General features: G+C 36.6%; 1 protein-coding gene across 1 annotated transcript; it reads right to left on the bottom strand.

Annotated features, from left to right (window-relative positions):
• Positions 1-88: 88 nt before the first annotated feature.
• On the bottom strand, positions 89-14,496 carry ccdc40 (coiled-coil domain 40 molecular ruler complex subunit). Its single transcript, XM_008407184.3, has 19 exons — positions 11,278-14,496; positions 10,941-11,021; positions 10,625-10,688; positions 9,227-9,348; positions 8,959-9,042; positions 8,561-8,780; positions 7,747-7,904; positions 7,526-7,648; positions 6,252-6,373; positions 5,737-5,980; positions 5,469-5,651; positions 5,072-5,317; positions 3,593-3,806; positions 3,218-3,387; positions 3,047-3,138; positions 2,763-2,883; positions 1,291-1,479; positions 1,050-1,208; positions 89-606 (listed from the first exon to the last, which is right to left on the bottom strand). The coding sequence occupies exons 2-19, from the start codon at positions 11,007-11,009 to the stop codon at positions 364-366; spliced, it is 2,823 nt and encodes a 940-aa protein (XP_008405406.2). The 5' UTR covers positions 11,010-11,021; positions 11,278-14,496; the 3' UTR covers positions 89-363.
• Between the last annotated feature and the right edge of the window lie 103 nt (positions 14,497-14,599).

The raw sequence follows: 14,599 nt of genomic DNA, 5'->3' as shown, positions 1-14,599 counted from the left end.
CAATCAAAGTGTCTTTTCATAAAAAGTAAGTCGCCTTTGCTGCTGCATATCACTGACAAACATACAGATCAAACAACACAAGGGGAAGAAACGTGAATACATTGAACTTTACTTCCTAAAGTAAATTACATATTGATTCCAAGAAGAAACTGACAACTTCACAAACTATTTTCTTTTTTGTATTTCTCTACCTAAGTCTATAAGGAAATATGTTTTCCAAACAAATAATTAAATCCAAACATTACAGCAAAGAAAAAAAACATTCAGATAAACCAGTAAATTAGGCATTTGCTCTTGCATCTCATTCACATGCCTTTGTTGTACTCACTGTTACGTTTCAATCACCGCCTCACTCTAAGAACATTACTGGTTGGTGATTTTTATGAAAGCTTCTGCTGCTATTATCACAGGGTGCAGCGCCCCCTGGAGCAGAGGGAAGTCCTCACAGCTTTGCTTCAAGACCTTGCTGCACTCCTCCAGTTGCTCCCTTTGGCTCTGCAGGGTGTCTCCAACTGTTTCGCTGCTGAATGATGGTTTGTAGTTTCCCTTGCAAACGGCCTGAAGCTTCTTGTTACGATCCTGCATAGCAATTAGGAAAGTCTGGTTCTGGAAAGAGGTGAAGAAAGACAAGGTGAAGTTGTTTGGTGCTTGTACATTTTTGAGCATTTGCAACAGACATCACACAGGCAGATGGAACAATAAGACATTATCTCGATTGCTCATTGTTAATGTGTGGGGGAGGTTGTTAAAAATAGAAACTGTGATACTCATGCCAGGAATTCAACTTGTGTTGACTTGACGTAGGAAGAAAAAGCCTTAAAATAAACTTTGTCACCGCGCCTTTATTGGGCTGTTGTGTAACACGATGTGATTCACTTGTTTGACTGATGAATACCAGTTGTTATTTTTTACAAGAAGAATGAAGATATAGTGCACTGCACTTGGTTCATTTTCATGACAGTGATGAGTACTGCTTAAAATACTTAACACCAACTATTTCAACCCATACAAAGAACTTGGGGGAAAAAAAAAATTGCTCGCAGATTTACCATGTCTTTGTTATCCTGGAGGTTTTCCAAGTTACGGCCTATCTTTGTGCTGGTGCTTGACAGTTCAGTTACGAGTTGCGTTTGCAGCTGAATGTTCTCACTCAGGAGAGTTTTCTTGTTCTCAAGCTCCTTCGCCTCCTCTTCACAACCTTCAAAAATCTGGAGAGACACATGTAGGAGAATTATGTAGTTTGCTCCTTTTATTTTTCTGGATGTTGATAAATCTACCTCTCTTATTTACATATAATGTTTTTTGGATTTTTCTCTGCAGGCCAGCGCTGGAGCGTTTCAGCTCCCACTTTGCAAGGTGCTGGCGGCGATCTCGGATCATGGCATCCTTGCGTATGTCGAGGTTTTCTCTTCTCTCCACAACTTTCTCGCTTTCCCTCATCAAACACTCTTGTCGTTTCGTCAGCTTGTCGATATGTATCTGCACAAATATTGCGGAAGGTTCAAAATAGGAATAAAAAAATGGAGACATATTTTTGAGAAATCATAAAGCGTCATTGAATTTATAAAGTAGGATGTATTCTACTTTTTGCCGCCACCAACCACCACTAGCACTGCCCTCCTCGTCCTGAAAGGTATCACACCTTTACAGAAAGTCATTAATTTGACAGTCACCAGGCAATAAACAGGTGGCGAAAGAAAAGGGAAAGACACACAGCAAAAGTCTCAGGGTTCGAAATCAAACCCAGGACGGCAGCTGTGACTGTACGGGGTGCTCACTCTGCCTTTACATCGCGGCGCACCATTTCAATCAGTGTTATGAAACTGAAGACGAGTGATAGCTTAAATTATTTCATTATTTGAGCAGACTGTGCTGCAACACAATCTGCTGCCTGTGTAAGTCGGTGATTGTGCCCTCGGTGAATAAATGTCTGGAATGCTTGAAATGTTTTTGATTGGATTAATTATGCTTCCCAAAAAAGGTAAACTGACCGAAGTCGGCTGAAAGGTGGATGCTTACATCACACAAGACTGTTCATGCTGTAACTGTTTTAAATTGCCAACAGCTAATTTAGACGCTAACATTTGTTTTTTTAATAACTTGCACTTTTTTTTTAATCATTTGCACTTTTGCTCATATCTAGTTACACTTTAGTCTTATAAGAACTTCATTGTGCGTCATAGCATGTCTAACATAACATACAGTATAAAATAGCTATATCGGACGATATGGTTGAAAAATGTATCACAATTTAGCTGTAACAATATATCAGGCAATGATTATTGATTAGTTATTTTTATTTTGAAACACTGCCACACTGGTGATGTGACCTTTCCTGCTTTATCTGCGTTTTCCATTCAAGCTGTGGTACTCATTTTTTCCCCTTCCCTTCACGTTGTTTTGTACTTTTAAGCAGGTGGAGAAACCTGAAACTGGTGCTGCAAAACATAGTCAACAGGTTGTTGCTAGGTAACCAAAAAAATCCATCCCCTGAGAAAGCTGCGCGATTATGGAGTTTAGTAAAATTATTGGACATATTTTCTATTGATATTGATGCCGTGTCCATCGCGACAGAAATTGTTATCAATTTATCACCCAGCCCTGCCATATCGTGGAAGTGAATATAAAAAATAGCATCATAAAGAAACTAGAAATTCGACACTTTGTTTTGCAAATGTTTACCTCGACAAACAGTAAAATGATCAAATTGAATCTGATTTTATTATCTCTCCTCGTCATCACATGAAGCTAAATATGCTTACCTCCATTAGATGCATTTCAGCATTCATCTTCTGGATGTCTCCCTGGCTAATGTCGAACTCCACCACTGACCGAGTCTCCTTTAGAATAAGGGTCTTCCTCTCCCACAGCATGATCTGCTGCCTGCAGATTTACAAGAGCCTGAAGTCAGACTGAGATGCTGCTCTTTTAAATATGTTTAAAATATGACCTCAGCAACACGTCAGCTTAAATCTCATGTATTTTTAAAATTATATTAAGGTATGTAATTAAGATGGTGACCAGTTTGTGATTAAATGTGACTGACTTAGCCTCCGCCAGACACTTGAGGATGTTCTCTTTTTCCTCCTGAATGTTCTCAAGTTTTATGTGAAGGCTGGCAGATTGCTCTTCAGCATCCTGACAAAAACACATTCAAGTTAGTTCTAGTTCGATTACAAAGTTAAAAAAGGAAGGAACAACTATCAGACAGCCATGCCATGAGTTTGTTTCTAAAGTCTGTCTCCATCTGTATGTTGTCGGACTCCAGAGTCTCATTTCGCTCTTTGTTCTTTATCTTCAGCTTGCAGAGCTTCTCGAGGTCTTTCCTCAGCAGCATCGAGCCCCTCTCCAGCTCCGCCAGCTCTCGTTCCTCTTGTTTAGTCTGACCTGGGGGTGGCGAAGTTACAGTCAACATTGTTTAGGGATGCTAATGGTTGATATCCACATTACAAGTGAATAGCTTTACAATCAAATGTGGTATTATCAGACTGGCAACTCATACACAACAGAATTACTGAACTACATCTGATTTAAAAGTGTCTTAATAAACCCGTTAACCCAAGAAGTGATTTTCTGCGCATGGGATGCGTACCATCTAGTCGAATGTCCTTCATTTGCAGTCCAGTGTAATCTTTCTGCAGTTTACGCATCTTCTTGTTGTTGGTATCCAACTCTCTGGTCAGGCCCACCAGGGTTCCCTGGTGCATCAACCAGAGGCGCTGCTCACTCTTGATGTGAGTAGAAAGCTCGTCAGTCTCGACTAGTATATTATTGATCTTGATTTGCAGAGGATGCACATCTTCTTGCTGGGAATAGGAAGAAATAAATCAAAAATGCATCTCCGTATTTTTTGTTGTAAATTACAAAAAGCATTTCTAAGTCTACTTTATTACACTTATGCATCAAAATCCTATGAGGCATAAAGTTCATCAGCCTCATATCTACCCGTGATCAATCACTTCATCAGGGAGCCATCTAACTGCAGAATTTATAGAAAATAATTACATTTGTATATTATGAAACATTATTATTATTACAATACTTTGTATATATGTTTAGGTGTTTTTTATTATTATTTAATTAAGTACTTATGTGCATAATTATTTTTTTAATAGTAACCAAAAGTTTTCTGTAAATTAAGAAAAATAAATATATACAAAAGATGTGAAAACTTTAACAGGAATCCACAACAGAAGCATAATCTCCCACAGAAAATTTTGGAAAAATCCAGCCTTTAATTTGAGTTAATTGCTTTTAAAAGAAATTACCAATGGCACAACTGCAGATATCCCCTAATAACTTTCTGAAATAAATAAATAAATAAATAAATAAATAAATAAATAAATAAATAAATAAATAAAGCATTTTATATGAGCTTCTAATTAACAACCCATGTTATTCTCTTTTCCTGGGGCATAAATGCCCATTTCTCTTGTTCACTGTCCATTAACCTAAATGAGGATCATGTTTTTCCTGCACCTGGCACAATAAGAAGGACCATAAGACAAAAGGTAAAACAAACCTCTAAAGTTTATTGCTAGAAAACTGCACCAAAAAGTGCCATTTGTACAATAAAATGCCACTTTTTATTGTTGTGTAGATAATAACAGTTACACAACAACCAGCTATGTAGATAACTGATGTAGCCACTGCAAAAGTAGAAATAGAGTTTGCTAATGCTACATAGCCTTTAGATGGGACACTGTGCTTTGGTCAGATTAGAATTTTTGGAAACAAATTCTCAGTTGGTGTGAAACAAGAAATAAAGTTTGTATGTCTATAAACGGTCCTATATAAATATTTTACTTACTTATATGGAGATATGCCTCATATCAAAACACATCAGAAAGATTTAAATAATTTAAAAAAATCAAGTGGGCTCTCCCAGAAAATTGGAAATGATTAATCACTGTGTCTTCTAATTGAATAATGGTGTAAAACAGAGCACCAGAAGAAAGGAGAGCATAAGTGGGGACCCAGGACCATCCTCAGAGATCAGAGTTTGTTCTCCCAGAAAGATGGTAAAACTAAAGTAAAAGCTAAAGTTTACTGTCTCCATTTAGTCTCTTACCCCAGTGATCTCCACAATTTTAGCAATCCTGATTTTTAGGGTATTCATTGTTGTTTCTTTCTGCCTGATTTGTCGAACAAGCGAAGCATATGTATTCTCATGTGAATTCAGCAACTTGTTGTACTTATTAATCTCCTCATCAAGACTCTCCATGGAAATGGTCAGGCTGTTGACGTGCTGCTCAACCTTCTGGCACTCCAGCTTCACTGACAAGGTGTCTCTTTCTTGCAGCTGCAGCTGATGCATCTGTAATTAATGTAGTAAGAAAGACAAAAGACACACTTTCTCATAAAAAGAAAAAATTAAACACAATGAAGAAAATGCAAACAAAAAAATTGCTTAAATTGTGGATTCTGGTTTGTTATTGTCCCACATTTGAAGCCACTTTATTTTTTACCTTCTCCTTCTTTCGAGTGACCAACTTGTTCGTGAGATTTTGTGAATGTGAAGCCGCCTTGCTGTGTGTGAGCTGCTGCTGAAAGTAGGCCATAATTTTCTCTTGCAGCTCCATACGTGCAGCACTCAGTTTCTCCAGCCTGTTCTTCTGACTTTTTAGTTCAGTTTGATGTGCCATCATTTCCTTGAAAAGAGAAAAAAGTAGAAGTCAGGTTAGGAAATTGAGAGCAAGCATCAGAGCAGGGAGAGGTTTCAGACGGTTCTTGTACTTTTGTGAGTGCAGCAAATATCTGCTTTGTCTCAGACAGGGAATTTAGACAGGCGGTGTACTGAGCCTGCAGCGCCTCTCGTTCCAACTTTTTCTTATTGATCAGTTTTTCCACAGTCACACAGTCCAATGAACTCCGGTTCAGCTGAACGGTCAGCGTCTCATTATTCTCCAGCTCTACGTTGATGGATTTCTTATAACCTTCAATCTCTCTGTCCAGCAAGACCACCTCATCCTCAACCACACTAAAGTAAAAAAAAAAAAAAAACATGCAATCAAGCAAAGATAACATTGTTAGCATTTCAGTTTAATAATAAAAAAAATCAGAGTATATTTTAAATATATAGAACTTTGGACAGATTTAGCAGAAACAACATATTTTTCACATCTGCTTGAGTAACCTCAAACAGCCAAGCGAATGTTTCCTTTTCATTTAAACGTCTTCCTTGTCAAGTTGCTGAAACCAACATGTAAAGAAATTGACATCTTCAGTCTTCCCCTTACTCTCCGTCTTACCGTACAGCTTCCTGCATCGCATTAACAGTCTCATCGTGTCTCTTTATGTCTGTTATGTTGCTGTTCCACTGGTGCAGCAGCTTCTTATGCATCATTAGCAGCGATTCATATTCCATCTCAGCCTAGACAAAGACAGTCATGAATGCACAGCTTTCAAGTCTGACTTCAGGTTCTGGATATATTAAGATACTTTTAATGAGTTAAGCTAGCTGGTGAAAGCCACACTTGCACGCCATCTTAATGTTTATTTGCCCTTGTCCTCTTTTTTTCAGTTAGCTTATCTCATTATTGCCTAAATTATCATGCTTCACCATTGTAAAAAAAATATTTGACATAATTTTTATTGTTATGCTGATTATTCTCAGCTATATTTATCTATTAACCCTGATGAATCAAGCCAGCCTTTTAGCTATAGAGCAGGCATGTCTGTATGGGGGATCGCTCTGCACTGTAGAACAAAGATTTGGAGGGGATCCTTCGTTCCTGCTGAAATAAGGCTGCACAACGCCACCTGTTATGCAGCCTTATTTTATTTACAAGTATTACTAATTTTTTTTAATGGTAGTGGTTTAGTGTGATTGTTTTGTGATTTTTAGGTGCTACCTTAACATAAGAATTGCCCCTCTGGGGATTTATGAAGTATTTGTCTGTTTATAAATGGTAGTGAAAAAGTCAGCTTTGTTCGATATGCATGTGTTTGATCTTATGCAGTATTCACTTCCTGCGATTATTATTTTCAAACACTGAGAAAATCCCTTAGAATGGGTGCTTCATCTCACAAATATAAAGCCACAACTTGTTTAGAAACAAGTAAATTTTTCTGCAAAACAAGATTCAGTAATACATAAAACCCACAGGAACTATTCATGGTGTGAACTACTCTGCTTTTTGTGTATTCATATTTAAGCTCTTATACATTTTAAGTTGTATTTATTTATTTTTAATATACTATTAAAGCCAGTAATACCTATAAAATAGTAAAATAGTTTACCCATGTGACTACATTAACAAAAGTTAATGTTGTAGGACCTGACGAAAACACACAGGTGGGAGCTCTGAATTAAAATAAAAAGAAATGAATTAAAATGATCAGAAAAGCACTTGTGAAAATAAAAGGGATCACCTGATATATTTTTTCACAATCACTGTGGCAGTTGCAAAACCTATTAATAAAAATATGCAATGCCTGATTACATAGTCTTCTTCTAAAGTTGACATTTGAACCGATATGCTAGAAATTCTTACATTTTTTTTAACACTGACGTAACAGTTACCTCAGAAAGTGCTTTGGTGACTTCCTCCGTCTCCTGGGCTTGAGCCCTTCCCTGGACCTCGTACTCCACCACCTGCTGTGCCTTGCTGTCGAAGTCCTTTGTCAGACGATCTACATACAAGTCCTGATGACAAAGAGTCATTTTCAAAAAAATTACCACTCAGTTCATGATTTTTCCTACCACCTAGAAAATGATGTGTCAATGCAAAACAGCATAGGCACCTGCTTTATTTTGTCTTCTTCTGCCTTTGTCTTCTGTGCGCCCACTTTGTATCTGGTGTAATCCATGACTTTGACTTGGGACTGCAGTTCCTCCATGGCTGCTTGAGCGAAATTGACCTGCTGTTGCTTTTTGTCTAAGTCCGCCTGCCTTGCAGACACTGGTGTAAAACAGACAAGTGAAAGATGTTGTGATGTTTAAATTTTGAGGTTAGATATTTGATCTGAAAAATTACTTTCTACTGTTAAGGCAATACTGTGTATATCCACTGTATGACATGATGGGCTGCATTCCATAGATACAATTTCAACATCCTGTGAATTTACGATTCTGTCCAGCTAAAATGATCATTTTGCAGCGTGATCATCATTTATTTATTTACTCTGTTTTTCCATGACTGGTTCTTTGTGAGTGTGTAGATTAGCTGCAGAATCTTCCTGTTAGCTGGGCACTCATGGAAATGCTCACAGCTGTTCAGTGTTTTCTCCACTGGTGAATAAATAACTCTTCTAGTTCATCAAAGTCCCAAAGACTTATTTTTAGATTAGATTAGATTAAGGCATCATGAATTTCTTTTAAACTTCTTCTAACCTACTTCATGTTGTCCTTTAAGGGATTTCTTGATCCTATGTGTCACAATTAATTCAGTTAATAACTGATTAAGTAATAATTAAACAAAGGGGGCAACTGCTATTTTTTAAACACAAGACAAGTTTGATTTGGAATCTTTTTTCCCTGAGTAAATTAAATCATATGGTGTTTTTGACAATAACATCAGTGATGCATGAGCAGCATCAACTGAAAAGCAAATCCTACCCAGAGCTTTGGCTTGACGGTTCAGATTTTTTATGTTATAATAATGGCTCTGTGCCTCTTTCAGACGATCTTGTTCACGCTTCAGTTCAGCTTCGGTCTCTGTCTTGGATTCTTGAATGTCGTGCAGCTTGCCGTCAGCTACTTTCTGCTTTACATCAGTTTTTTCCAATTCCATAGCTATATCATTTACCTTTTTCATCCCCACCCTTTTCACTGGCACCTGGACTCAGAAGAAAGAGAGCATAATGAGAGAATCAGAAATAAAACTTTCAAGGCTGTCATTACGCTGGGGCCACAATGGTGTAATACATGTGATGTTTGTACAACAAGCCAAACAAGAACTGTTCACATTTCATTTAAATCCTAATTTTGTTGCTGTTGATTGAAAAGTAGCCAACCATTCTCTTCAAGTCCTGCCGGAGTAATTCCAGACGTCTTTCGAAGTAAATGTTGAAAGCGTTTTGAAATCCTTGGATCAGTGGCTGTAAAGCAGAGGACACAAACAATTATCAGGAGGCAAGGTCACCAGAGTATCTTGAAACGACTCATAAATTCATCAAATGTTTGTGAAACTTCAGTATTAACATACAAGCACATTTTATGTACATTGTATGTTTAAGCATAAATATATACAGTAAAACACTGTATATATAAACACAAACAGACATGTTCAGGGTGTATGATGAAGAGGTCTTCAATTTCTTCCTCTTCTTGTGGCGAGTCCTCGTCATGTTCTGGTCCCCTGTCGTCTTCTGATGTGCCAATGCTCAACTGATCAGCTGCGAGAGCTACACAGAGTGCCAAAAAAACATGAAGTACAATGTGAAGGAAACTTACAAAAAACAGAAGGTATTTTTTAAAAGTCTGACATAGTTTAGAAAAGTTTCATTGTCTTTGTCCTTCAAACCAGCTTGAAAACTCCCCCTTTTTTGTTATGTTTCCTTTATAGTTGACAGCATATTGCTAGCTTTATGTGTGACATTTTCTACTTCACATATTCTCTGCAGGTCATTCCTTTTAAAAGACAGTCACCCAGCAGATTGCCTTAAGAACCTTTCAGAACGAGCTCTTTAAGGGCCTCTTGACACTTTGAATCCAAATAACCTGCTGCCGGCCGAGGTCCCCCAACACCATGTTTACATTCACACTTTGTAGAAAGGGAAAAATGGATGCAAACAGATGTGAAATTGTATGGTATGCAAAGTACATCTTTGACCCGGAGTCAGACCCAGAAGCAGACGAAGTCCCGCACAACAATCAAGAATGCAACAGTGGTTTCTGAGTGGTGAGTCAACAACAAGACACTTGTCTTTCCTAGCAGTGACTGTACATGTTAAATCTAAATAATTGATTGATCAATCTTTGTCACTAATAAATAATAAATAATTATTAACAAAAGGCATCCTATTTAGGGATCATAATCTCAAACTACATCCATTTATATTTTCAGAAAAATTTCTGTGCAAACAAAAAGATTAACTTAATACAAATTAAAATTTTTGTAAAAAAATAACCATGAAATATTTCATTAAGGATATGAATGAAATGAACTCTTAAAATGGGATTAAACTACATTAAAATAACAACGCTACATTTAATCAATTCTTGTTGCTATTTTCTACCAAAATATTCAAAATAGCTATTCTAACTGGAGATAATATTAATGTTTTAGAGTGGTGTGTGTGTGTGTGTGTATATATATATATATATATATATATATATATATATATATATATATATATATAGCTTCTTGGTTAAATGAAAAATAATTTTACTTTTAAATCTGTACACGGTATGATTTTTTGGGGGGTTAACTGTTAATGCAGTAAAAAAAAAGCAAATGGAAAAAGCATCAGGTCAGAGTGTTCCTTGACCTAAAGGATGTAGTCTGCACAAGCCAGGTTGGGTCAAACTATTGGATAATATTCTCATAAAACTTTAAACAGAATTCTAGAACCCCCAGAGGTACTTGTACTCCCATTTGACAACCAGTGCTCTAAACAGAGTATACTGTGCAGCTAATGGCAGGCTTAACGGGTTTCTAAGGACTATTCAAGTATTCACCTGCCACATTTGGATCAAGATCAGAATCGTGAGTGACATCATCTGACTGCTCTGCTGATGGACTCTGTATGAGAGAAAAAATAAATCTGTTATGAGCTTCACATTGAGTATCGATCGGTATAACGTTAAGCTTCAACTTGAAAGTGTTGCAAACATAATACCCTGCTGATATTCTATAGGACATTGAAATAGAAAGAAAACCAAGTATCTGCTATCTTAAGCTAAATGGATAATAAACTAACACAGCGCAGGAATTAAAACAGAAAACAAGTCTGCTTTATGGAAATTAAACCTCGAAAGAAAGAGGGATAGTCACCGCACTAGCGCCATCTTGTGCATTCAGGTGGTCTTCGTCAAGTTGGTCTTCGTCGCTTACGTTCTGCATTTTACCTGTAGTCTTAACGACAAAATGTTAACATGTCACGCCAAGCTGTCTTGACGGTTTTTGCGAGAAAAATTATCACCATTATAAATATTATCCGTTTATTGTTGTATGGTACTCAACATCTTTCAAGTAAAATTAAGTATCGTAATTCATTCCATTTGATAAAAGTTGACTGTTTACAACTAAAAAGAACACTTTCAGGAAGTATTAGCCTACTCAGATTTTCGTTTCATTTATTAAATAAAGAACAATGAAAACAAACACCTACCACCGCTTTCCTGCAGCTAACAAAACCGCAGAGTAGGCTATTGTGACCAAACAAGCGTAACCAGGCAACAACAGTAACTTCCGGTACATGAATTTTCAATGGCAGTTACAACATTTAAAGAGTTACCCAGTAAAAACACACAAAAAAGCGTCTGTAAAAGCGCTTCAGCTTACCGTCAAATAGACAAAAGCACTTAATTTAGTTTTACTGACATTTATAACTGCTTTTTTGTTTTGTAAATGATGAATTGCCTTATTAAACACGATATCCATACTTGAAGTACATGCTTTAAGAGGTTACATTTATTTTTATTATTTCGAACATCAGGTACAAAATTACACACATAAACAAGGAATGCAAAAAACATATTTTTGTACTACAACAATATTAATATGCTCTAAAAGGAGTAGGAAGAAGTAAGAAACTTATGAACTCCTACCCCATAAACTCGTACACTATTTTTAGATTTATTAAATAAATGTTCCCTTTTATCTGGGTTTACATACCCACTCACAATCATGTTTTAGCCTCAATTGGCATACGTAGTTGTGCCAACTCTCTCCCACATTTCTATATCTTGTGAAAATGACCTATTTTTAAATTGTATTAAATTTTAACTTTGTTTCAACTCCTGGTTTAACTTAATCCATCATTGTACACCATGAATTGAAATACAAAAGTATACAAAAGTATTTTAATGACTAATGGCCTTATTCAAGTAATTTGTAGTATGAATAGTTTTCCAAGTAAAGTACTAGAAAGTGATGACGACTTTAAGGTCTTAATGTGAAAATTCATCAATCAATAAAGAAGATACAATGAGATTGGTGAAGTTTTACAATATCCCTATTGGTTTATATTCAAGTTAACTCTTTACCAACAAATTGGTTGTTAAAGAGGGACGTTTTACCCTATTGCAGTGGTCCCCAGACAACTGCCCGCGGGCCTCCATATTTGGTCCGGTCCCCTGAACAATACCAGAGCATTCAGATTTTTTTATATATATATTGTTTTCCGGTTTATATGTGGATTTTTCTTCAACCACCAGGGGCTCTTTAGCAGGAAGTGTGCCCTGTAAACTGTGGGTGTTTTGTTTGGCGCATTGCTGCCATCTGTTGGACTTTTAGGGAACTGCTTGACTTTTATGTTTTTTAATCAGTACGGTTGTTTGTTAGCGGTAGAGCAGATGAACGCCGCATTCCAGGTCGAATTCGTCGAAGCAATGCCTGTAAGTAGCAGCTTATACTTCAAAACGAGCCTTTATGTTAACGTATGAGGAATTCATATATTAAAGCCACTTTCCATCAATGGAATATATACTAGTCAGTCCCAGTGACCGTTTCACTAACTTTTTGCCCATGTTCTTTCTGGGTAAAAATCAATCGAGAAACTCTTCCCCCCTCCCCCTCAACAATTTCCGGCAGCGCAGGTGATAAACGTGTAACACTTTTTCTGTTACAAACTGACTCCGGCCCCCCACCAGAGAAGGGAAAAGTTATGTGGCCCTCACAGGAAAAAGTTTGGGGACCACTGCCCTATTGGGTAAAACAATGTCCCCATTGGTTTGGTTTATATTCAAGTAAACTCTTTACCAACAAATTGGTTCAGGATTTCATTAAACTGCATTATAATTTTCAGACAGAATACATTAATAAAAAGAGCTACACTAAAGCTAAAAATCAGTTCTTTAATTCTATTTAAAAATGCATTACTTTAGTATGGGAAATTAAATGTTGCAAATTAAATCGTACAATTTTCTTCATAGTTGTAGTTGCTCGTCTGTCTCCTATAGGATTCCATATTATAGCAACTCTGAAGAAGCCTCCGTTTACACAACAATTTATAAATAAATATATATAAAAAAGGGCATGAGAACAAATTCAGAAGGATAAATTGTAAGCCAAACAACAAGGCTATCATTAACAGATTTATTTTTGCTATATAAATAAGGCTGATACAAGTGGAATCATTTTCAGCCTTCATATTTGAATATTGGCCTTAAATTACATTGTCAGACGTAATTAATTCACAAATACAAATTACACATCTTTATTGATATTTCCTCAAAAATCTTGTTTCATTCTCATAATACCAAAAAGTCAAAAAACTGAAGTCAGAACCCACTTTAAGCATCTCCAAAAGACCATGTAAACTGGAAACAAAAAGTTAAAGAAAATTACCAAGATAACTATTGTCACAGTGATTCAATGAACTAAAATAAAACCAAACTGTAAGAACGTCTGTAAACAAAGTTGATGCAAGTTCGTAGCACTCTCTTCAGTATGAACCTACAAAGCTTTATTGATTTAAGCACACAAAAGAATATGAACCTACAGGACTTTGGCTTAGAAACATTTAGTCAGAAAATGGAACCTGTAGCTACATTCTTGGCAAGAAGTATGCTTTCTGTGTTGAGTGTACCATCTGTTTACATACAGTATGGCAGGTAGTTTTAAAAAGCACATTCCAAGTTGGTCAACAACATTCTCTCCCAATATCAACATCTGCTGTATGATAAAAATGCATCAGGTTTAGCTTTGCTGACCATCTGGGAAAAAAATGTGCAAAGATAGTGCTTGTCATGAGGGCAGGGAAACAAGTTTGTGCAATTGTTTGCATAACCCAGCCTAAGTTGATCTGGGTAAAAATTGTTTTCAGCTACCAAAAAAATGGACCCAAAAGCCTCCTAATATACATTCAACCAAGTTCTAGAGGCATTGTAGTCTTCAGGTATACTTTTTTTAATATAGTCTCTTAGTCTATGAAGCACCTGTTGGCTTTGTTGTGCTTGTGCAATAAACACATATAGAATTTCCAAGGCAGATCATATCCTTACTACTTCAGCTGTTCAGTATTAACATAGAGTTTGATAAGAGCATCAGTGGTATTAAAATAAAATTAAAAGAAAGTTTTGGCAGTTGTACGGGGTGCTCAGGTCTGGTCACAAGAAAATAAAAATACTGTATATTAATAACTGATCAAAAAATAAAAAGGTTTCAAAATAAACAGAACATGCGGTGCTCCTCTTCATGTTCGGTCAGCTAACTAACTAAGGTATCTGGTGAATGCATCTTCATCTTTCTGATTAGAGGACATATTTACAATAATCAGAGTATTTTCCTACTTATTACCTTGAGCACTGGAATCAGCTAAGAGCCAACCCATGATTCACTTTCAAATAACTGTCACTCATCAATGAGTTCCTTACATTAGGGAGTACTAGTTAACATAGCAGCAAGCAAACATGTTGCCATTAGTTTCTACTTGGTCAACTTAACCTGGTTCCTAGAAAACTGTAGCATTTCTTTTCTGGGAGGCCAGA

Source organism: Poecilia reticulata, chromosome 1 (assembly GCF_904066995.2).
Source record: "Poecilia reticulata chromosome 1, P_reticulata-male-v2, whole genome shotgun sequence".
Lineage (NCBI taxonomy): Eukaryota > Metazoa > Chordata > Actinopteri > Cyprinodontiformes > Poeciliidae > Poecilia > Poecilia reticulata.
Note: the sequence above shows the minus strand (reverse complement) of the source record. Positions and strands in the feature narration are given on the sequence as shown.

Bases quoted from the DNA above. Each gene is read 5' to 3' on its own strand.
- ccdc40 (XM_008407184.3), bottom strand. From the start codon at position 11,009: ATGCAGAACGTAAGCGACGAAGACCAACTTGACGAAGACCACCTGAAT. The intron at 9,043-9,226 runs GTCTGTTTGTGT...TCTGCTTTACAG, and splicing joins TCATCATACACCCTGAACAT to CCACTGATCCAAGGATTTCA. The intron at 607-1,049 runs GTAAATCTGCGA...ACCTCTTTCCAG, and splicing joins TCCAGGATAACAAAGACATG to AACCAGACTTTCCTAATTGC.